The 23,530-nt window shown below is 38.7% G+C and overlaps 1 protein-coding gene across 1 annotated transcript in view; it reads right to left on the bottom strand.

The window, feature by feature from the left end:
- Positions 1–20,300, bottom strand: part of HIBCH (3-hydroxyisobutyryl-CoA hydrolase) — a 55,964-nt gene extending 35,664 nt beyond the window's left edge. The window contains exons 1-6 of the mRNA XM_070956844.1: positions 20,216–20,300; positions 19,072–19,114; positions 18,244–18,378; positions 16,135–16,219; positions 15,710–15,790; positions 14,417–14,469 (exon numbers count right to left, since the gene is read on the bottom strand). Coding sequence (XP_070812945.1) covers positions 14,417–14,469; positions 15,710–15,790; positions 16,135–16,219; positions 18,244–18,378; positions 19,072–19,114; positions 20,216–20,259 — 441 coding nt within the window. The 5' untranslated portion in view covers positions 20,260–20,300. The remainder of the gene's footprint in view (positions 1–14,416; positions 14,470–15,709; positions 15,791–16,134; positions 16,220–18,243; positions 18,379–19,071; positions 19,115–20,215) is intronic.
- Between the last annotated feature and the right edge of the window lie 3,230 nt (positions 20,301–23,530).

Below are 23,530 nucleotides of genomic sequence, written 5' to 3'. Positions count from 1 at the left end.
TACAAAAAAAGATAGTTATATAACTAATTGATTTATATTAAAATGTTGAATTTGTATTAAACAACTGTATTACATAATTAACCAATGTGAGGATGGATATGAAAATAGATGACAATGTGAAGGGGTATAATATAGAAGGGAAAAATTGAATTTGATTAAGATTAGAGATGAGGATGAAGGGTAATATTGGTTTTTTTAAAAAATAGATGAGGAATAAATATGGTAAAAAGGAAATATAGAAACTGTAAATTTAATTGAAATGACTAAATACTGTGTTGGAAGAAATATCCTTCTGGGTTCTGCTCCAAGTGGGGAAAAAGACACTGGAAACATGGAGACTGTTTGGAAAGATGTTTTAATGGTGGACAGGATCACATGGCTTGATGGGGCCCATTGTGTTAGTTTCTGTTGCTATTGTGTTGCAAATGTCCTTTGACAAAGGATTGACTTTCTGCCTCTGGCCCATTAACAAAGGGTGGGGGGCAGGAAGGTGGGAGCTGCTTTGTCTGTAAAATATGCTTCTCCATTTCTCATCCAGGGAAATATAATATTCTGCCTTTTTAATATTTCCCAAAATATTTCATTCTTCTAGGAAAGGGGTGGGTGCTAACCTCCTACAACTGTTTAAATTTGTGGACCGGCCAAATACTCTGTTCAAAGAAAATACGTTGTATGTTTGTATGTGTGTTTCTAATTATTGCTATTTATTCCTATTTGTTCTCTTTTATTCTTTAAAGTTTAACAATTCATTATCTTAATATCTTTATATTTGTTTGGGGTTGGCTTTCTTCCCTTTCATCTTTTTTATTGTACAGCAATCTTTCTCCTCAAACCTACCACCTCTGTCTTTTCTTTCCTTCTTACTTTCTCTTCCCCCCTTCTTCTTCTCCCTACTTCCTCTTCCTTTCTCCTTCCCCTCCTCTCTTCCTCCCTCTCTTACCCTCACTCCTACTCTAATTTCCCTTCCCTTCCTTCATCCTTCTCTATTGCTGTATCCTTTTATGCATATGGACTACTCAGAGGGCTGAAAAAGTTATTTTTGACTGATCCTCGCACTTTTGACCAGTCCTCAAACTTATGACTGTCCTCACAATTTATGTTTTGCCCTATCTTGTCACCATGGTGAAGAGAAGCAGTTGTGAAGTGAGTGACACGGTTGTTAAGAATGGTACAATGGGCATAAATGATGACCAGTCATAACTGCGAAGACAGGTCAAAAGTGCGAGGACCTGTCAGAAATCACATTTTTCAGCCCTCTGGGTAGTCCTTTTGTGCACAGGGACTACTCAGAGGAAAAAGTTATTTTTGACTGGTCCTCACACTTTTGACCAGTCCTCGAATTTACAACTGTCCTCACATTTTACGTTTTTTGCCCTATCTTATACCATGTTGAAGAGAAGCAGTTGTGAAATGAGTGACATGATTGTTAAGAATGCTGCACAGGCATAAATGTGAGGATGGTCATAAGTGTGAGGACCAGTCAAAAGTGCAAGGACCTGTCAGAAATGACTTTTTTCAGCCCTCTGAGTAGTCCCTATACACATAGCCATGGGCACCTGGTCACATGACCAGCTAGCCACGCCCACCCAGTCACATGACCTCCAAGCCACGCCCACAAAATAAGCTACGCCCACAGAACTGGTAGTAAAAAAAATTTAGAACCCACCCCTGGTTGGGGGTCACCACAACATGAGGAACTGTATTAAAGGGTCGCGGCATTAGGAAGGTTGAGAACCTCTGCTCTACTGCATGAACAACAAAAGCTATGAAAATATCAAAACACCTCTAGAAGATTCCCATCATTTTTATTTGTAGCTTTTCTATTCAATGTTTATAGTGTTAATTGTTTCCTAGTACTTTTAAACTTTTTATTACATAAGCTGCCCAGAGTCACTGATAAAGCTGCTGCTGCTTTTCTTCTTCTTCTTCTTCTTCTTCTTCTTCTTCTTCTTCTTCTTCTTCTTCTTCTTCTTCTTCTTCTTCTTCTTCTTCTTCTTCTTCTTCCTCCTCCTCCTCCTCCTCCTCCTCCTCCTCCTCCTCCTTCTTCTTCTTCTCCCCCTCCTTCTCCTCCTCTTCCTCTCCTCCTTATCCTTCTTCTTTTCTTATCCTTCTTCTTCCCCTTCCACTCCTCCCCTTCTTCATCCTCCTCCACTGAAGTCAGGAGGACAAAGATTTGGGTCTTGATTTGAGAGGACTGAGATGAGTTTTAAAGGATAAAACGAGCACCTTAACCTACAATATTTAAATCACCCATTTCACTATTTAAAACTTGTCAATTCCCCCAAGTTCCCAAAAGCTTTGTGCCGGGAAACACAAAAGAAAAGGAATGCCTCTGTTCCCTTTATCATCTGGAGAACAGTGATAGAAGTGTCTCTGCCCCACCATTATGCTTGGTTGAAGTATTATTTAATGATAAGGTTATCCTATTTTCTTTAAATGGCAAAAGGGCGACTTCATAGATGTGATTCTGTAGCCTGCTTGGCAACGTTACAAAAGAGGTTTGCTAGCACGTCCGCTTTGGAAGCTTTTATCAACTTCCGGATTTAATCTAAAGCCCTGGGATTCCTCGGGGTCTCCCATCACTATTTAAAACCTTCCTGAGTATTTTCGAGATCAGCCAAACATGGCTAACTGCTGCCACCTGCCGTTTTACAAACTAATGTCCACAGTGCCAGTTGTTTGTCTTTCCACACTGGCTGCAAATGCAAGCCAGTGCAATTTTGCTTTTGTTTCTGCAGCCAATAAGGAAATTAGGTTAGTAGCCTTTCCACAGACTTGGTTTTCACAGGCTTACTGAAATGCTTCACAGTGTTACTTTGGTCAAGCTTTTCCATTGACCAGTTCTTGAATCATTTTTTTTTTCAATTATCAAGATTTATTGTGAGATAACTCAGGATTAGCTGCAAAACAAACTGCACCATTTGTCTCTGGGATTATGTCTGCAACTATCTGACAGATTCACAAAGATTCAATTTTAATTCAAGGCTGCTTCCAGTGTTTTCAGCCTTTACAGATAAATAGTGTGCAGAACGATCTCATACAAATGCTACTGTAGGAGAGAAATTAAGATTACCCTCAGCCAGGAAAGGGGTTTTGAACCAAATTGAATTCTCGGAGCAGTGTCAGGAAAACAGAAACTGAAATTTCTAGATAGGTACGTAAGGCATACATACTAGGAAAGAATAAACACAGTAGATCAGCCAGTAATTTATCTTAAGTTTCTATGAAAATAACTTCAGTTTAATGAGAGATGTCCAAAACAAGTATCACTGTAAACCATGGTTAGAAACCAAAATTTGGCCTTAAACAAACAAAAGCTATATACCATATGGATATACTACGATGTGATCACAGTTTTGTTCAGCTTTCAACAGAGCAAATCACACCTATTTCAAAATGGAAGCAAACATTTTCAATCCTCTTATGGGAATACTGAGAGAGTTGAATATACACACCCTGTACTGATGGACATAATAACCCTTTGTTACAATCTGAAAGCAACCAATACTTTCCAAATTGCATCCCGGGCTGATAAGCATTGGAATCTCAGTGACTGGAAGCCCGGAAGTAAGAATATATCTTACTTTGGGAAAGACCGCTTTAGCAGCTTTTCTGATAAATACAAAAACTTTGCTTGGTAGCACAACTACTAACACAGAAGAAAAGGATGGTAACAAAGATGGAGGCTCTGCTAATCTGCTAACCTCCAGATGCTCTCATCTCAGCAACTTCACTAGCTATGTAGGCTGAGAATGATCAACATTGCAGTCCAACATATGTAGAAGGCATCAGGTTGAAGTGGGATGAATTATAACAATCCTTTCCCATACATCAAAATACAAAAAAATTATAATCATCATTCATAATCTTAAACATTTGCAAGATTTAATGCAAAAAATGGAACAATCCCCATCTCCCAAACACAAGCATTATTTTAAATGACATGAAATGGTCTTGCTAAAGATGTTATACTAAGCAACTTAATAGAAATTTTAAACCAATTTCAATGGAAGGGCCCTAGTTTACAGCTCAGTGATGGTGAACCTTTTCGGCACCAAGTGCCGAAAAGGGAGTGCAGCCGCGCACAGCATCAGATGCCGAAAAGAGAGCACTTCGTGCGCACGTACTTGTCAGGGCTGCAACCAGGAAGATGTGCTGCCCAGGAGGCATGCGCCCATCGGATAAAGTACTTCCGGCCAACAAGTCTTTGGGTTACTGCCACGCATACGCCAATCAGCTGGCTGGCACGCATGCTCATGCTGGAAATTGGAAGACCAGCTCTTCCGGTTTCTGGCACTGCTGCACACACAAAGGCTAGCTGATCGTCACGTGCACATGCATGCCAGAAACCCAGAAGAGGAATGGGCGATGCTGCGTATGCCAGGCGACATGGCTCCGCGTGCCACTTCAGGCATGCGTGCCCTAGGTTCACCATCACAGTCATAGCTCATGTGGTTTGCACGCAAAGGTCCCTGGTTCAATCCTTTGCAGTTCCCTGCACAGCTGGAAAAATTCATCAATTATGGACACTCACTGCCAGACTAAGCTACTTGGAACAACAGTATAAACAGTTATAAGCAACTTTCTATGACTCTACCTCCTATGATGCTAGGGACAGGACGATATTTCAGTACTTGTAAAGACAACTAGTCCTATAGGATGTGATGCTGGAACCCTCCAAGAGGAGTCTAAAACTCAAACATATTCCATATTGTTCCATCTTGAACTCTAAATCCTTATCCTTTGCAATTACTTTATTATATTTTTGGCTGAGCTGAACGTTTTATCAAGTGCACAAAAAATCCCCAGAAATAATGGCCAATTATATGAAAAATGGCATCAGTGGCTATTTATCAAAATGTACAGGTGACAATGCCATAAGAACGTTCAACCAAGTGCTTATTAAAAAAAGGTTCAACTATCTTTAGCTGTGTCGTTATCACAATTCCTTACAAATTTGTCATCAAGCTGTAGATAACTTGAAAATGGGAGATGGATTTACTTAGTACAAAGGCATAGGAGCACATGGCTAATTGGATGTCACTGAGCTGTGAATATATTAATAGCTACATCACACATTTCAATGTGTGAAATATTTTAAAGCTGTTCTTCAGAGCCATCACAAGAATTCATTTATTATTCTTAACTTTACAATTCCTCTTTTTCTCAGAGTACAAAATTTTGTTTGCGACTTCCATATGGGAGGGGATACACAGAAGTGGGGGAAAAAAAGGGCAAAGCAAAATTAATATATATATATATATATATATTTAAATTTGATTTATATGCCGCCCTTCTCCGGAGACTCAGGGCGGCTTACAATGCGTTAAGCAATAGCCTTCATTCTTTTGTATATTTTATACAAAGTCAGCTTATTGCCCCCACAAACTGGGTCCTCATTTCACCTACCTTAGAAAGGATGGAAGGCTGAGTCAACCTTGAGCCTTGGAGAGATTCGAACCAGCAGAAATTGCAGGCAGCTGTGTTAATAACAGGGTGCACTAAACCCCTGTACTATCAAGGCTCTTTTAATCCCAAAGCTAAGTGGCCTACGTACAACACTATGTAGTGTCTAATATTTGTATGAAATTACAGAGAACAAAAAGTGGCATAACATATAAAGAACGGTTGCAGGAATTGGGTACGGCGAGTCTAGAGAAAAGAAGGACGAGGGATGACATGACAGCAGTGTTCCAATATTTGAGGGGCTGCCACAAAGAAGAGAAGGTCAACCTATTTTCCAAAGCACCAGAAGGCAAAACAAGAAACAATGAATGGAAACTAATCAAGGAGAGAAGCAACTTAGAATCAAGGATAAACTTTCTAACAGTGAGAACAATTACTGTACTTTTCGGCGTATAAGACACACTTCCCCCCGCCTAAAAGAGGGTGGAAATGTTGGTGCATCTTATACACTGAATATAGCCATTTTTGACCTCCCAAAGACCCGCCCCACACATCCTGTTTTTGTGAAAAACGGGTCTGTTTTTCACAAAAACAGGGCGCGCAGAGGCTTTGGGAGGTCTGCAGAGGGCTCCTGTGGGCTGGGGAGGGCAAAAATGCCCCCGTTTTTGAGAAAAATGTCCCCGTTTTTGCAAAAAACGGGATGTGCAGAGGGTTTGGCAGGCCTGCAGAGTGCTCCTGTGGTCCGGAGAAGGCAAAAACACCCATTTTTGAGAAAAATTGACTTGTTTTTTGCAAAAAACAGGACAGCAGAGGGTTTGGGAGGCCTGCAGAGTGCTCCTGGGGGCCGGGGAGGGCAAAAACTTTTTTTCTTGCTTACCTCTTCAAAATCTTGGTGCATCTTATACACGGGTGCATCTTATAGTCCAAAAAATACGGTAACCAGTGGAACAGCTTGCTTTCAGAAGTTGTAGGTGCTTCATCCCTGGAAGTTTTTAAGAAGAGACTAGACAGCCACTTGTCTCAAATGATATAGGGTCTCCTGCTTGAGCAGGGATTGGACTAGAAGACTTCCAAGGTCCCTTCCATTATATTCTATATCTTAGCTATGGGAAGAGCTACATGTCAGTGGCTATAATAAGCCACTGGCAACCAAACTGGATTGATGAATGCTCTCAATTGTCAACACTCCCACTAACAAATGTTAAATAATAATTTCTCAGAAGAGCTTTCTATCCTAGTCCCTGAATTCCATTTTTATTGATCTTCATCCAAGAAGGTGTACACTTCAAATGTCTCATCTAACTCAGAATCCAGAAATAAAGTCTTCATTTGCATACTGTTGATATCTTTAATCCTTAAATGCCTTCATCTGGCACCTTCATGCAGATGTTAAGATTTACAACTAAGAAGAATTCTATACCAGAAATGCAATACTATACCACTATATGGACCTGGCTCTACAGTTAAATAAATTAGACATACATACATACAATTAGACGATTAAGAAAGAATTGTGAGTAAAACATTAGACAGCTACTGTCATTTGATGTTAACAGATAGTACATACTAATGCTGAGATGTATGGAAAAGCAATGAGGAAGCGGGAAACAAAGAACCTGTCATTCAGAATTACTGCAGGAACATCATTAATGGAAACCAAGGAAGGCCATGACTCCAAGCTAAAAGACCTTTTGAATCCAGTTGCCAGAGAATTTAATGGGAAGATAGTGTCACACTGCATTTTCCCTTAGGCATTCTATAGAGCAGGGGTGTCAAAGTGAAGGCCTGCAGGCCGGATGCGTCACGCACCGGCCACGCCCACCCCAGCTCCACAAATGGGAAAAACATCACAAAATGTCACGTGACAGCAACATGATGTGGCGAGTTTGACACCTGTGCTATAGAGGCATCTGCTTGACCACCTAAGAACAGAATGCTGAATTAGATGCTGGTTTTGGATTAAACTAGCCAGGTTTTTTTATATGTGCTTTTGAGCTTTGGATAAAGAAATGTATTTCATAAGTACACCAACATCCATATCCCAGTGTGCATGTCTGCTTATATGCATTAATTTAAAAATGACTATCTTATTGCAATCCAAAATGTATCTATGCACACATACAGCTCTTACCTTTCCTTCTATCCATATTAATACAACTTTTAGTTCAAAACCACATTGTGTTTTCTCTGTCATTGAAGCTAGATTGGCACATATTTACATAAATGATATAAAAACGGGAAAGATAACACATCTTGAACAGAAATAACAAAAATAATGCACTATAGTGGCTTTAGCTGGGAGATGAATAGATTATTCCCAATCACTGCAGTACTTCATTTACTTAGAATTCATTTAAGCTGGAACAGGATTGTCAATACCTGTACATTTGGCTATTGTTAATTTAAACCATGTTTTAATTCCCATCTGTATATACCAGTGGTGAAATCCAAATTTTTTTACTACCGGTTCTGTGGGTGTGGCTTGGTGGGTGTGGCATGGCTTGGTGGGTGTGGTTTGGTTTGGTGGGCATGGCAGAAGGATACTGCAAAATTTCCATCCCCACCCCACCCCAGGGGAAGAATACTGCAAAATCTCCATTCCCACCCCACTCTGGGGCCAGCCAGAGGTGGTATTTGCCAGCTCTCCAAACTACTCAAAATTTCCACTACCGTTTCTCTGAACTGCTCAAAATTTCTGCTACCGGTTCTCCAGAACCTGCTGGATTTCACCCCTGGTATATACCCCTCCCAACTAAGGATAATATACGTATAATGTAAGTTGGTCTTTGAGATGCTTCAGGGCTCTCGGCTGTTTCTTTCAGCAACAGCCCAGCCCAGCTACCCTTTTAGATATTCTAGGGCCTAGGCAATTTGCACATGAAAGCAAACTAACAGAAGTCAATGAGGTTTGCTCCTCAGATGCCTTTTATTGTTGTTCTTGGTGAGAAATAACTTCCATAAACTCTGTGTGAGGACATTTTTTGAAAAACAATAGTAAATAAACCACTCCTGTTATATAATAAAACGGCTGGTATCTGAAATTTTTCTTGCACATTTTATCCTGGTAAGTTATTTCTCCTTCACTATTCCCAACAGAAATAGGAAATCATTGGTCTTCAATTCATTACATTCATTCCACCTAGTCACAAACAGAGATGTTACAATCTGCTTTTATTCTTACACAGCCATCTGCAGCTTTATTTACTGATGCTCCCCGTAAGAGGAGCTTTTACTACATGCTGCTAAAAATAATATGGATACTTTTAACGTATTTCACACATGCTTGTAAAAGTCAGCTGCTAACACTGCCTAGTCTTTTGGCCTTGTTCAAGTGCATTCAAAAATTAGTGGGGAAACTTAATACTGAATAAAGGGCTATGAATATTTACTACAGATGTCATATGATCAAATAAAATATCCTTATTGCCGAATTACCAGTCAAAACGAATCTGGAGGAAAAACGGGATTCTCAGAGACCTTCAAATCATACATACTTCCTCGCATAGCCTATTTCTCACTTTTGGGGTTGGGGACTTCAAGTCAGGGTTGTCTCTTAGCAACTGCCTGAACAAGTCCCTTCAGTTTTCTTGGTGAAATTTTTGGGAAATGGTTTGCCTCTGCCTCCTTCCTAGGGTTGAGAAGGAATGCCTTTTCCCCCAAAAACCATTCAGTTGGCTTCCGTACTTAAGGCTGGGCTACACCTTCATTTTTATAAGCAGTGACTCTGTGGTAGACCAGATTTAATAAATGAGTAGAAAGTATAACAATACATCTAAAAACCAGTCTTGTGAAACATCAATTTGGTTCCTGCATTATATGCCTTATTAGACTAATGTAATCCATTTAAAGCTCAATTTATTCCATTTAACATGCATTTCTGGTCAACCGATGGCCTGAAATGTTCTTAAAAGCTTCAGCTGCCTTGTTCAAAAGGAAGTGGTCTGCTTTCTGTTCTGTTCCACCTCCAACATTTTATCTGAATTGCTGTTTGCCTCTGTTCTGCCTCAGTTCCATTTGGGCACAAACCATCTGAAAACATATGATTTCAACAGGAAACAACTACCGGACTCTGGTCAACTGACAAAAAAAAAGATACAATTATCTACTATTTCAGGATGCATTTTAACCATGCAAAGCCCATCAACAGTTTTGCTTTAATTTAGCTGCTACTGCAAACAATTGTGGGACACTTTTACCCCTTGCTATGCAATGCATCGAAGTGTGATTTAGGCATAGTATGAATGAACATTGACTAAATGTTATTTATTTAGTAAACTATAGTTAAGCAAACTCTCTTTTAAAATAGATCCAATCTGCATTTAAATATCTTGCCCTTTCAAAGATGTCATTATTACAAGAATGTTTAGATACAAGGTATTCCTCGGCTTGCCACCATAATTGAGCCCGGAACTTTGGTTGTAAGTCATGCCGGTGGTTAAGCAAGTCATCACGACTGACCCAATTTTATGGCTTTTTTTGCAATGGTCATTAAATGAATCACCCTGTCATTAAGCAAATGCCATAGTCGTTAAGCAAATGCCAGTAATTTTTGCTGAAACAGGAATGTATGTATGTATGTACAGTATCTATCTATCTATCTGTCTGTCTGTCTGTCTGTCTGTCTATCTATCTATCTATCTATCTATCTATCTATCTATCTATCTATCTATCTATCTATCTGTTTCTCATCTCCCAGTTCAGACATTGAGTTGATTATATCAAATTAACAAAAAACCCAACAATTATAAATATAAAAACGGATTAAAATTACAATTAAAACAAGCTAAAAACAAAGGTTTGGAAGGGAGAGGCAGGCTGCCTTCTGTGTTAGTGTACGATCACCTTCAGCCAGCAGCTTTTCCTAAGGACCCCGTGCCAGTCGGTAAAGCCAGGTTTTAAGGCTTTTTCTGAAGGCTAAAGATTTCTGGAAAAAAACCACTGTAAATTGTGGTCAGGTGGCCACGGGATGCTATAAATGGACTGGCTGCCAAGAACCCAAAATGCAATCACATAACTGGGGGGATGGCAGCCACTGGAACTTCAAATCCTGGTCATAAGTACCGTTTGTTTGATAAGCGGATGCTAAGCAACTAGTCAAAAGTCAACTGTAGACTGAAACAAGTAATTTTGCCTGGGTCATTGGATATCAGCAAGGTTACTTGATTAATCCAATTTTTACTCTCCTTTTAAATTTCAATTTTATTTGTGTTATTATGGATGATTAGGGGACTGGAGACCAAAACATATGAAGAATGGGTATAGGAACTGGGCATGGCTAGTCCAGTGAAGAGAAGGACCAGGGGAGACATGATAGCCGTCTTCCAATATTTGAGGGGCTGCCACAGAGAGGAGGGGGTCAAGCTATTTTCCAAAGCACTTGAAGGCCAGACAAGGAATAATGGATGGAAACTGACGAAGGGGAGATTCAACCTAGAAATGAGGAGGAACTTTCTGACAGTGAGAATAATCAACCAATGGAACAGCTTGCCTTCGGAAGTTGTGGGAGCTTCATCACTTAAGGCTTTCAAGAAAAGATTGGACTGCCATTTGTCAGAAATTGTGTAGGATCTCCTGCTTGAGCAGGGGGTTGGACTAGATGACCTACAAGGTCCCTTCCAACTCTGTTAATCTGATCGATCGATCGATCTATTTATCCTGTTTCCCCAAAATAAGACATCCCCTGATAATAAGCCCAATCGGGCTTTTGAACACATGGAAAATAAGGCCAAGTGCTTATTTCAGGGTTCAAAAAAATATAAGACAGGGTCTTATTTTCGGGGAAACATGGTGTTTTTGTTTGTTTGTTTGTTTATTTGCATCATATATAGCATTTGAGACCCAATTTTGGGAAGTGGTTAAAGGTACCGAGCAAGTTACCAGGAGACTGTGAGTGTTAATCCTGCCTTAGGCCTAAAGTGAGCCAGATGACCTTGACTAGTCGCTTCTTGAAAACCCTAAGTAGAAGGCAAGGGCAAATCACTTATTCTTGTCAAAATATTGACAAGAAAATTACATGGATTTGTCCTAGTAATCACTAGGAATTGAGACTGGTCTGAAGGAACGACAACAACAACAACAACAAAATACACTGTAAATTGCTAACTTAGATCATATAGTTCTTTTTAATTTGATACTTACAGTCTTTTATTTATACTATTATTATATAACTACCATTATTACTTTTGTTCTTTAATAAGGCAAAAGCACACACACACTTTCAAGCCCCCTCAGTACCTGGAAGTTAAACCTGGAGGAATTCCACTGACATCCTTGTATATAAGAGGATAAAGAAATACTATGTGCACATCGGACCTCAATAGCACATTTTGGAATGCAAGTCTCCATTTAATGCCACAAGCACTGGGCAGCCCAAATACCATTCTGGGTATGGCATAAGGGTTCCTGGCCCAATGCAATTAAAAGACCATTCCTCTATCCCGAGAAAGATGCAAAATCATGGAATCAAGTTGTATAAGAAGCCAGAAATGGAAAAGAGCAAGCAGACTTCAACAACCTCTTGCCATTGTGTTACATCTCTGCTCTAGTGGCTGAGAATGTGCTGAAGGCTCATGGGATTGGTCAGTACAGCTGGAGGAACCGAGACCAATAAATCCTGAATAAACATTGTTTCCTTTGCTCATTCCCCTCCTTCAATACTAGATTTTCCCGGCTGGCTCAAATAAATGTGTGAAAGTCAAGCAGCAGTATCAGTGATCTTGATACATTGGTTTCTCAGCCTACAGAGATTATGACAGCTTGATAAACTAACTGATCTGCAAACCATGTCCAATCTTGCTTTGGTTGTAATGGGTGACTGTCTGCAACTGTCACTGCCCCAATGAGAACCGTTCCAGAGCTTCGAGCGCCCTGGGAAAACTGACGTAGCTTCCTCAAATCTGGCTATATGAAGTTGGGTTTTTTTTGCTTTTTGGGGATCTCTCTGCTTTAGTTGTCTGTATCCTGAGTATTGCCTAAGTAAATAAGACACACAAGGAAGGAAGGTCCAGAGCAGGGGTGAAATGCTCCCGGTTCGGACTGGATCGCCCGATCCGGTAGCGATGGAGGTGGCTGGTTCGGAGAACCGGTAGCAAAAATCCCTGCCCCCGCTTCCCAGCTGAGCCGCACAATCATCAGAGGCTTTTTTTTTCTTTTAAAAACATTTTTTCTACAACCTCTTCGGCCGAAAAAAATGCTTTTAAAAGTAAAAAAAAAAGGCTCTGATGATCACGCGGCTCAGCTGGGATCGTCAGAGGCTTTTAAAAGAAAAAAACTCTTTTTTCTTTTAAATGCCTCTGACGAGCCAAGTTGAGTTGCCTAATCGTCAGAGGCATTTAAAAGAAAAAAAGCCTCTGCCGATCAGGCAACTCAGCTGGGATCGTCAGAGCCTTTTGAAGGCATTTTTTTACAACCTCTTCGCTGAAGAGGTTGTAGAAAAAATGGTTTTAAAAGTTTTTTTAAAAAAATTGGCCATACCCACCCAGTCACATTACCCCCACCACAAAGCCATGCCCACAGAACCGGTAGTAACAAATTTTAGATTTCATCACTGGTCCAGAGCTTGTCTGGTCAAGCAATTTCAAAATACAGAATGTTCAGCTAAGACTTCGTTTTGGATCAGGATACACTAATATAAGGTGGTAGATTTGTCACAATGCTTGCCCACAGACAAAAGAGCTCAGCTGCACATTTGAAATCCAAAGCTGGTCCTAGGATCAAATGACACTTTTTTTTTTTAAATCTCAAATGAAAACATTGTCATGGGAGAAAACACAAAATATCCGTGCTACCATTTAGCAAGGAAGAATTTAGGGAGAAAGAGATTTTACCCACTCAGCTCTTTCAAGATGGGAAGGGGGGTCATATATAAATGCATATAATGAAAAGGGGGTCGCCAAAAGCCTGGTGACTAGAGTACATCATTTGCAGTCAGACACTGATTACATCCAGCTTTTCAAGGATTGACTATTCCCAAGGGAGCAGAAGAAGAGGAAAGATACAAGAGACAACAGGAGAACATTCCCAATCAGGGGTGAAATCCAGCAGGTTCTGACAGGTTCTGGAGAACTGGTAGTGGAAATTTTGAGCAGTTTGGAGAACCGGCAAATACCACTTCTGGCTGGCCCCAGAGTGGGGTAGGACTGGAGATTTTGCAGTATCCTTCCCCTGGAGTGGGGTGGGAATGGAGATTTTGCAGTATCCTTCCCCTGCCACATCCACTAAGCTATGCCTACCAAGCCACGCCCACAGAACCGGTAGTAAAAAGATTTGGATTTCACAACTGTTCCCAATCCTATGTAAGACAAAGCAGGCAATTGCTTTTCTTTGCAAAAGGCATGCATAATACAGTGCTTTGTTTGTACTCAACCACTGCTTATGTGACACCATCCAAATATTAGCAGAAGGAAACTAGATTCTTCAAGTAGGATGTTTTTTTTCCAAGAGGACAATCCTTTAGCACAACCAAGGTAAGATGGTCATTGGCATCATAGTGCTAGTTACGTAGCGGGACAAACAGTACCAGGCAGAAATTCCTTCAATATCTTTCTCAAAAAATATTGTATTTAAAACCTGGTAGAAACCCTGATTATCTTGCTTGTTTAACCTTTATTTGCTGTAGATATTGTTCCTCCCCAATGCTGTTTCTTAAGTTAGTTCCTCCCTACTCTTCGTCTACTGTTTTTTTTTAAAGACACTTTTCACCTTGTACCTTTAGATATTCTTCTTCCTGGAATAACTTCTTGCAGAGTATTCTCATTTTTCCTTACCATAATTCTGAGGGTTTTTTTTTTTTTCAGCCAAAAATAGTTTTTACTATTAGTTTAACAAAGCAGCACAATGAACATTCAGTATGAGAAGACAGTATTGTGAACCTTCTTCCAATATATATAAATGTCGATTTTATCCATCAGATTGCTTGAAATTGCTGTAGCTAGTTCACCCAAAATTTTTAAGACTAGTTGTGAACACAAGGTAAACCAATCTGTTTATTTTGCAAAATGTTTCCACTTACACCACCCATTGTAATTCCATCGATAAGTGCCACATAAGGTTTCTTGCAGGTGCCTGTCAAAAATTATAGAATACGTTATCCTACTTAAGATATTAGAATGCACACTTATCTAAGGAAATACATCTTTATAATGGGAATAAAATATTCAGAGGGGTAAATTAAAAAAATTCAATCCTTTTTTTCATTGTTAAGAGCATTTTTAAATATATTTTTATGTTTAAGATACTGGGTTTTCCCCCCTATTCTTAATGTTGTTTTGGGAGGAAAAACCAGCTGTTCATTTAACCTGATTACAATAGTCATCTTGTAAAACATAGCAGAGGTAAAAACAGGCCAGAACAGAAAAAAAGAAGCTGGCGATACTCAAATTAATAATTAGATTAATATGGATAGGGATAGGGATAGCACACAAGAAACGGTTATTTGTTCATTGTCAAAAGAACAACATATTAAATGTTAGATAGGTCTCAATAAGGAGGGCATTGTGTAGTCACAGTTTTACATTTTAAATCTGGAGACACTGTTCTTAGAATAACTTAAAAATTAAGAAAAAGCAAACAAGGAAAAAGGAAATTTATTTAAATATTCCACCTTTAATGTTTTTGTTAGCTTTACTTATATAGTATGCAATGTAAACAGGAAACGGGGACACTCCTAGGAGGAATTGCAAATAAATATTACTAAGCATATATTCAAATAATATAAATTTTGCATATAAGGCAGGGGAGAAATCCAGCAGGTTCTGACAGGTTCTGGAGAACCGGTAGCGGAAATTTTGAGTAGTCTGGAGAACCGGCAAATACCACCTCTGGCTGGTCCCAGAGTGGGGTGGGAATGGAGATTTTACAATATCCTTCCCCCAGGAGTGGGGAGGGAATGGGGATTTTGCAGTATCCTTCCCCTGCCATGCCCACCAAGTCACGCCCACCAAGCCACACCACGCCCACCAAACCACGCCCACAGAACTGGTAGTAAAAAAAAAATGATTTCACCACTGACATAAGGGGTTATAGCACTCACTCTTTATCTTTTGGGATGTGACATTAAAATGATCTAAGAAAATAACTGTCCTAATTTTAAAAACCTTTCATAAAGTTTCATTCTCCTCTGCTGCTGTGCTTCTTTAAATGAATAGCTTTCACTCCTGAACATGGAAAAGACTTCCCCATCAAAGATACCAAGCAGAACAGACTTTATTGGCTTACACAATAAATATCTATTATCCTAAAACAGAATTTTCATTGCAGAGGTCAAAAGACGTTATTAAGAGGATACTATAAAAAGTACACATACCAGTGGCATTATTCAACATGTATTCTTCTCTAAATAAATCTTTTGTTAATCTGTCTCCATGTTTTCCTGCTTCACTGATAGCTGAAAAAACAAAACAAGTGTCAAAGTTAATGATGACAACATTTTACATCCCAAAATATTCCTCATTTTTTCTTTCCTTCTGGCTTCCACAACTCCTTTCACAAGAATTAGCAAATTCTGTTAACTATGGTGAGCTAGGATAGAGAGTGGATCACCCAAAATCAAATGAGGCCTGAGGAAATGGCTCCCTATGAGATCCTCTCAGGTTCAAAGATAAGAAGTTCATGTCAATAGGCCATCCTGGCATTAGCACTCAATGGGTGGGTAGGACGACATTTCCTTGGATTCAAAATCAAGGACATAGCCCTGAACTTTGTAAAAAAAAAAAATGTTCACATTCTCACCTTTTATATCGCCCCCAGCACAGAACACTTTTTCACCAGCTCCTTTTATTAATATTAAGAAAGTTTCAGGATCCTGCTCCCACTTCTGAAAGAAACAATGGGAAAGACTATGTCAGAGCATTAGATGTTTTAAATGTGCTGTCTCTTTTCTTTCAAATTATGCAACACATGTAAAAGTCACCTAGATCAGGGTTGGATTGTCCAGAAAAAATAGAAAGTCAAAGCGTTGGAACTGTTTGTAGCAGGCCTGAGGAACATTGTCTATTGTCAGCCTCACTCAAATAGACCAGCCCAGGAAATCAACTCCACAGGAAGGCTAAAACTACTGGATATAATAACAGAATCTTACAAGAATGATTGTGATGTACCAACTCCCACTTTCTATTGTCCAGTAAAGCAGAAAGGTATCTATCTGATCCTACCAAATTTTATCTCAATTCTCAGTCTTAAAAGAAAATTTCAGTCCCTTTTGCCTGGGTAATTGTTCCTGCATATTTCCATCATGAGCATCCTGACTCTATACCCCACCCCTTGGATTCCCAACCACTGCATTTGCAGGATGAGAAATTGTAATTCAGGAATGTATGGAATTCACAATTTTCTACCCTATTATGCAGTCCTACTAATGCCTTTTTGAAAGTTGGTCAAATCTACCCATACGCCCAGATAAAAATGTGTAAGGATAAAGTTCAGGAATAGAGTGTATCAAGCTGAAACCTTATAAATACTGCAGTTCTACTTATTGAATGATGGTCAAGGAGAGGCAAGGCTACCCTTTTCTGTTGCTGTTCCCACCCTTTAGAACACCACCCCATTTAAGATTAGATTGGGACTGACCCCATACAACTTTTGGAAAGCCCTTAAGACTTCTTCTGTTCTTCTGGGCATGGGGATCAGGAGATGAGTTGTGCCCCTGATTTAATTACTGTTGGATGATTTGTTCTTAGTTGCAATTTTTCCTTTTCTTTGATTCCCTTATTTTATGATATATGTTTCTTATTTCTGTTATTTATTTTGTTATTTGGAAGTGTGTTACTCACCAATAGCATTTTGCAAGATGAGCAACCATATCAAATCAAGTAACACAGAGGATTGAGAGAAGTTTTTTCCTTATTAGAATATCCATGAAAGAGGCTGGGAATATTAGCAGATTAGACCCCCATCTCTCTTCATCCTCTTTCCACTATACAAGCCAGCATGCAAGAGGTACACACCATCATGATAGTTACATCCCTTCTTCAAAAAAAAAAAAAAAAGCTGGTAAGAAAGAGAACCCACTATGAAGGCCCAAACAGAGCTTTGCTCTGAACAGAGCATCTACACAAACAAAGAGAAATTCACAGTTTCCATTTCTCCCCATCTCATGGACTCCTCATTTTTTCTGAAGAGAGCAGAGTAAGATACCAAAGGAGGAACATGAAGATGCTCTTGCAGTCAATGTATTTTATCACAAGGCTTGTGACATCACTACTATATTCTCAAGCCATGCCATGAATGTCCCACTGAAGACCTGTGTCACAAACAGAACCTTCAACTCTCTTCGAAGCAATGCTTCTCAACAGAATCTATTTATACTTTTAGTGGCAAAATGTACTGAGAAATCAATGTCAACGTGACTAGAAGTGCCATCTTTGTTTAGGTAGTCTCATATGTCTTCTGTCAACCCATTCATCAATTGATTTATAGACAGACCTCAACTTACAACAATTCATTTAGTTCATTCAAAGTTACAATGACACTGAAAAAAGTGACTTATGACTGTTTTTCATACTGCTATCCTTTGTAACATCCCCATGATCATGTGATCAAAATTCAGATGATTGGCAACTGACTCATACTTATGATTGTTGCTGTGTCCCAAGGTCATGTTGCGACCATCTGACAAGCAAAGTCAATGGGGAAGCCAGATTCACTTAACAACCGTGTTACTAGCTTATCAACTGCAGTGATTCACTTAACCACTATGGCACGAAAGATTGTAAATTGGGGCAAAACTCATTTAACAAATGTCTCACTTAACAACATAAATTTTGGGCTCAATTGTGGCCGTAAGTCGAGGACTACCTGTATTTAAAACATTTTAGTACTGTGATAACCTTGGCCACCAACCTTTAACTGGGGATAGATCTGTCGAATCATGGAAAGAGTAAGTGCATTCAGAGCTTTTGGTCTGTTCATGGTAATAATGCCAGCACACCCTCTTTTTTCCAACAGAACCTCAGCTGAATGATCCTTAGTCATACTCTGTATGGAATGACAAAGATTTTAATTAAGCTGATGCTCCAATGACAGATTGGTTGGCAATTCTGCAGAAGATCTTAAAAACATAATTAGTACATACTAAAAATGGCTATTTTTAAGACAAGTACTTTGAGCAGAAATCTACAAAAGTAGCCAATACTGACTATAAGAACATCCACCAATTTTGAACCGAATACTCCAGACATACAACTCTTTCTTACATTCCTTAAAACACTTTTGGGTTAACTCTTGTTCTTAATTCTCTCATTCTTACACTGTCAAATATACCCAACCTATTACAGAATTGAATTGTATCTAAGAAGTTCCACAGTTAGTAAGTTTATAAGCCAAGGTGAAATCACTAGGAACCTGTTTTATAGAACTGTTCATTATGCTTTATGCATTTGGCTTGAATAAGATTAAATTGTTACTTTTATATTTTAAAGAAAGCCATATTATTTAACTATCTGATGTTCTTCAGATTTTACCCTTATCCCGTCTTGAAACAAAAGATTATCAGATGATAGTTTTGTCAGAAACTTCCTTCATTTTCAAAAGTATTTTTCCTTTTGCCTTGAGAGATAGCTATTTAAAAAACACAAATCAACAAACTCTCATTGGGACTGAGGAATTAGTCTGTGCATTCTGGCTATTGTGTTTTAAACAAATATTTATTCACCCAACTTCCATACTTACTAAGTGTCGTAGTGTGATTTGCAACCTGTTGAATGGCTTCAACCTGAAACAAGAAACTCAAGGTCAGACATTTTTCTGCCACAGCAAATACATAAATACATAAAGCAAACTATGTATTTTTGTTAGACTTGTTTTTAGACATGTCTTTCATTCCACTGCATATTTCTCAAAATGATACATCCATTTAATGTACTTACAATTTTTTTCAATATACAGTACAAAGATTATTTCCCTCTATTGCTCTAATACAAACAATACATAACTTCAAGAATACTGGCCAGACATATGGAACTTTACATGGCTTTGGTACATTTTTCTCATAATGCCCTTTCTTCCACTGTTTCCTCCAAAACACTCTAGGATCTGGGACTGAATAGACTGACATAAAACATGTGGGAAATATATTTGTACTAATTAATAAAGTCCATCCTTTGTTTTTAATTTTAGATTTTTTTTATCCTGTCTTTATTATTTTTATTATTTTATATCAGGGGTAAGCTGTTTGGAAATTAGGATAGAGAATCGGGCTTTGCATATACATATGCAAATGATATTTTTGATTGTTTATTTTGTAGCAGAAAATTAACTATCACTGCCCTTGGATGCAGGGCAAGCTCCAAATCACTGCTTAATCCTGCAGCGCAAATTCGGTTGATAAATCAAAATGTTTGCCCTTAGAGTTCAAGCTTGCTTATAACTAGGAATACCGATCCAGGCTTTTATTATCATGTGCAGTGCAGTGCCATGCCTGAGAAGATTTTCACTGTTTTGGTGCTGATCAATCAGGATGACAGCGAAGTATTTTTTGCTCGCTTGCAGCGAGTTGCCTATCTGTGAGAGAGGGAGCAGCAGCAGCAGCAGCAGCTGTAGTCTACGCTGGGACGCCCAGCTGCCACCATCTCTCTAGGGTTTCATGTGTTGCGATACACGCAACATGCGAACTGGTCTTATTCAAAACGGCAGAGTTCCACCATCAGAACTCCGAACTCGGTGGGACTTTTCAGTCAATCCCCGGGGACAGCGGGACCGCTCAGAGCAAGCGGTGGAGAGGAGGGCTACGCAGGGCACTCCTTCAATCCCCCTGCTCCATCCTACTCAGGTGGTCGAAACTGAAGGTAGCCTTCTGAAGGTCGTCGGAATCTACCTGGGAAGACAGTTCCGCATCACAGGGGTCACCCGCAACCACATCACGCCAGCGTCTGTTCACGCCCCCTCCCGGCCCTCCCCGCCCAAGCAAGGAGCCGCCGAGAAGGCGCACCCTGATGACATCATTCAAGCGCGCTGGAAGCGGAGCGCCCGCTGCCGCCTAGCACGTGTACGGAGGCTACTAGAAGCGAAGCGAATAGTGGGGAACGATTTCGTAGTCTGTGTCAGAAATACCTGGATTTGGATTAATTCTTCGCCAGGAGAATTATTAATTGTTATTAATTAATTTAAACACTTTAATTGTTATTAATTTATTAATTGTTAATTTAACAATTAATTACTAAATTTATTGTTTATTGTTTATTGTTAATTGTTATTAATTACTAAATTAATAAAGAATTAATTCTGCTGGCGCAGAAGTCTCTCACTAAGGATAACTTTGTCATGCACTCCACGTTTCACGTTAAGAATGGAGTACAAGAGGCACCCAACGATTATATTATGGCCCTAATTTAATTATATAATATAAATAATAATAAATATTAAAACAATCATGGCCATACGGCGGTGACAGCTCTGAGTTTACAACAAAACATATCCCTCCCCTGTTAGTTACTCATCGGTATTTTTAGCGGTTCAAATAATGCATTTCAGGAATGGACATTTCTTCAATTCCTAGCCATCACTCTCTCAGTCTTAAGAGAAAAGCCAAGCCAAGGGTAAACCACTTCCTAAAAACTTTACCCCACCCCCACCCCTACCCCAAAAAAACCCAGCCCCTGTAGAAACTGATACGTAAGCAATTTCCAAGGGTCAATACTGACTCAAAGAGACTAAAAAGAAATTTATTTGGCGGAGGAAATAAAGGGCAGCTGGTAGGGTCAGGTCACCGATATATCCGATAGAAATCTGGATCTTGCCCATATTCCCCAGTGTTGCTTTTCCTGATCTGGAGAGACCCGTGCTATAAAGTTCTTCGCGCCCAAAAGGCGGAGTTCCTAAAACCTCAGATGGGGAGCGTTGCTTTGCTCTCGATTTTTGTGAATGAAATTAATTACTTGGAAATACTTTTCAGAGTTCCCTTTCAAAGAGCGCTGGATTGCCGTATACGGCGTCTCCTGGTGGTAATTGAAGCAACTGCGCTAACCCGAATTCTTTTCTCTTCCTCCCGCTGCAAACGCCACTTTTTTCAGCTACCAAGGTTCGTGCGCTTGGCCGCTGGTGTTCCCGTCGTGTGACAATTGCCAATTTTAATACGGTATGTAATAAAAAAATAATCTAGAGTTGAATCATGTCTGTTGTAGTTGCTAGTCACTCCACTTTCAGTGCCTTGAAGACAGAACAACAACCAAAAAACCACAGATTTTTTTCTGTCTTTTCCAGGGAAAGCTGTTATTTTCTACTCCCTACAATTATGCAACTGTTGTACAAAGGTAGCCTGTCTGTGGCGATTCAGATGTTGGAAATAGGAGTGTGGAAACTCAGGTTTACCCTCAGCTATGGATGGATATTTTTAAAAAAAGCAAAACTCTGAGCAACAAATCTGATCATGAATTGAATATGTTTGTATTGTTGTACTTAATGTAAAAATAGGATAATACAATTTTAATAACCAGGTGAGAAGAATGAAAACAATTGTATATTACCTGTTTTAATTTTCAGTTATCTGATAATGCTGAAGTTGAGATATAGTTTCTTACAATTGGTCTGAGTAATGTTTAATTAAAGATAACAAAGAAGACTGTAATATGAAGATTTGATAATGAATGATAGTATGAAACTGTTATCCATGGACATATATAAAGAAAATCAGGAATAGTGCATTAGGATTTTTTGTGTATGTACTTTGTGACATGCTGTCAAAAGTGATTAGAATTTTTTTTTTAAGTTTGGGAGGCAGCATCAAATAATATTAAAAGAAATCTAAAATGCTATTCATAATAATTAAATTAAAAGTATTGTATGCACTTTTGTCTTCATCAAAAACAACCATATTCATCAATATTTTACTTGGATTAAAAGCTATGTTAAAAAACTCAAAATTTAAAAATTCAATTCAAAATTACTGTTCTCATAGTTGATGAACCGGAAGACCATTATGACATAAGGCTGTCCATTGTGACATCATATCCCTACTAACTGGTTCTCATGTCAAGTAGGTACAGTAATATTGTTCACAGGAAAAAGAACACAATTCCTTATCTCCTATTTCAATGGTTTTTACCCACAGCTCTGTTGAATGAGTTTGTAAGACAAAGAATCGGTAATATATAAGAAGAAAATAAAACAGTTAAACATGTAAGTAAGATTTCTCATTATCTAAGATGGTCTCAAGAACTTATTACAAATCAATTTTAATTATTCTTTACCTTCAACTACTGTATGTGTACCAGAACTGAGCTCATATAAAAACTCATTCCATTTTCCTTCATACAACAATATTTCTCTTTATTTTTCTAACACACACATATAGTTAACACTGGGAAGGGGAAAATTGAGTATTCTCTGTATTTGTTATAACTGCTTTTCTCTATGACCATTTGATTGATGTACATTGTATAACAAGCCTGTTCTCTTAAAAATATGGTGGGACCACCTTAAAGCAATCCTTTTGCTAACAGTAATGATGCAATATTTATTGTTCACATGGATGTACATATGGGGATTTCTTACCATTTTTTCCTACTAGGTTTTTGGCAAAACAATACTAGTGTTATGAGATACTATGGGAAGTAGCTTTATTTTTCACTATAACATCAAATAAAATATTCTAAGCAATCTGAATACCTTAATCTAACATTCTTTGAAATGTACCCTTGGACCAAGGTATCTTGCAGGACTGGATTGGAAAGCTAGGTTTAATTGCTACAAAAAGTAGCAATTATGATCTTTCACTAGTGACCTAATTTAGGGAATCTGAATCCAATCTAGTTCTAGTAAATAGGGCGGTCATGTTAGTATCTGTCACATTCTTGTTGTCATATAACGCTACAAGAAGTTCCATTTGATGTCAAGCTCAAGACTGTAATATGGGTAAGGGAAAAATAATCGGAAAATCACATATGCACTCTCCCTCATATTTTTCAATGTTTTTTAAAAAATTATTTTTATTGTTTTTAATGTTTTTTAAATTATTATTTAAAAATAATCATTATAAATTATAAATATTTACTTACCAATAAATAGGAAGTTGATGTATGGTCATATAAGATTTTCTTACTGTATTTAATCTCCAAAACAATACAAGAATGAAATTATTGTCTTAGTCTTCAATCTGAGGGGGAATCTCACTGTGTGAGATTTAAGGGTCAAG

Source organism: Pituophis catenifer, unplaced genomic scaffold (assembly GCF_029215685.1).
Source record: "Pituophis catenifer annectens isolate HBS135680 unplaced genomic scaffold, rPitCat1.0.hap2 SCAF_1, whole genome shotgun sequence".
NCBI classification, from domain to species: Eukaryota; Metazoa; Chordata; class Lepidosauria; order Squamata; family Colubridae; genus Pituophis; species Pituophis catenifer.
This window is presented reverse-complemented; position numbering and strand designations above follow the sequence as displayed.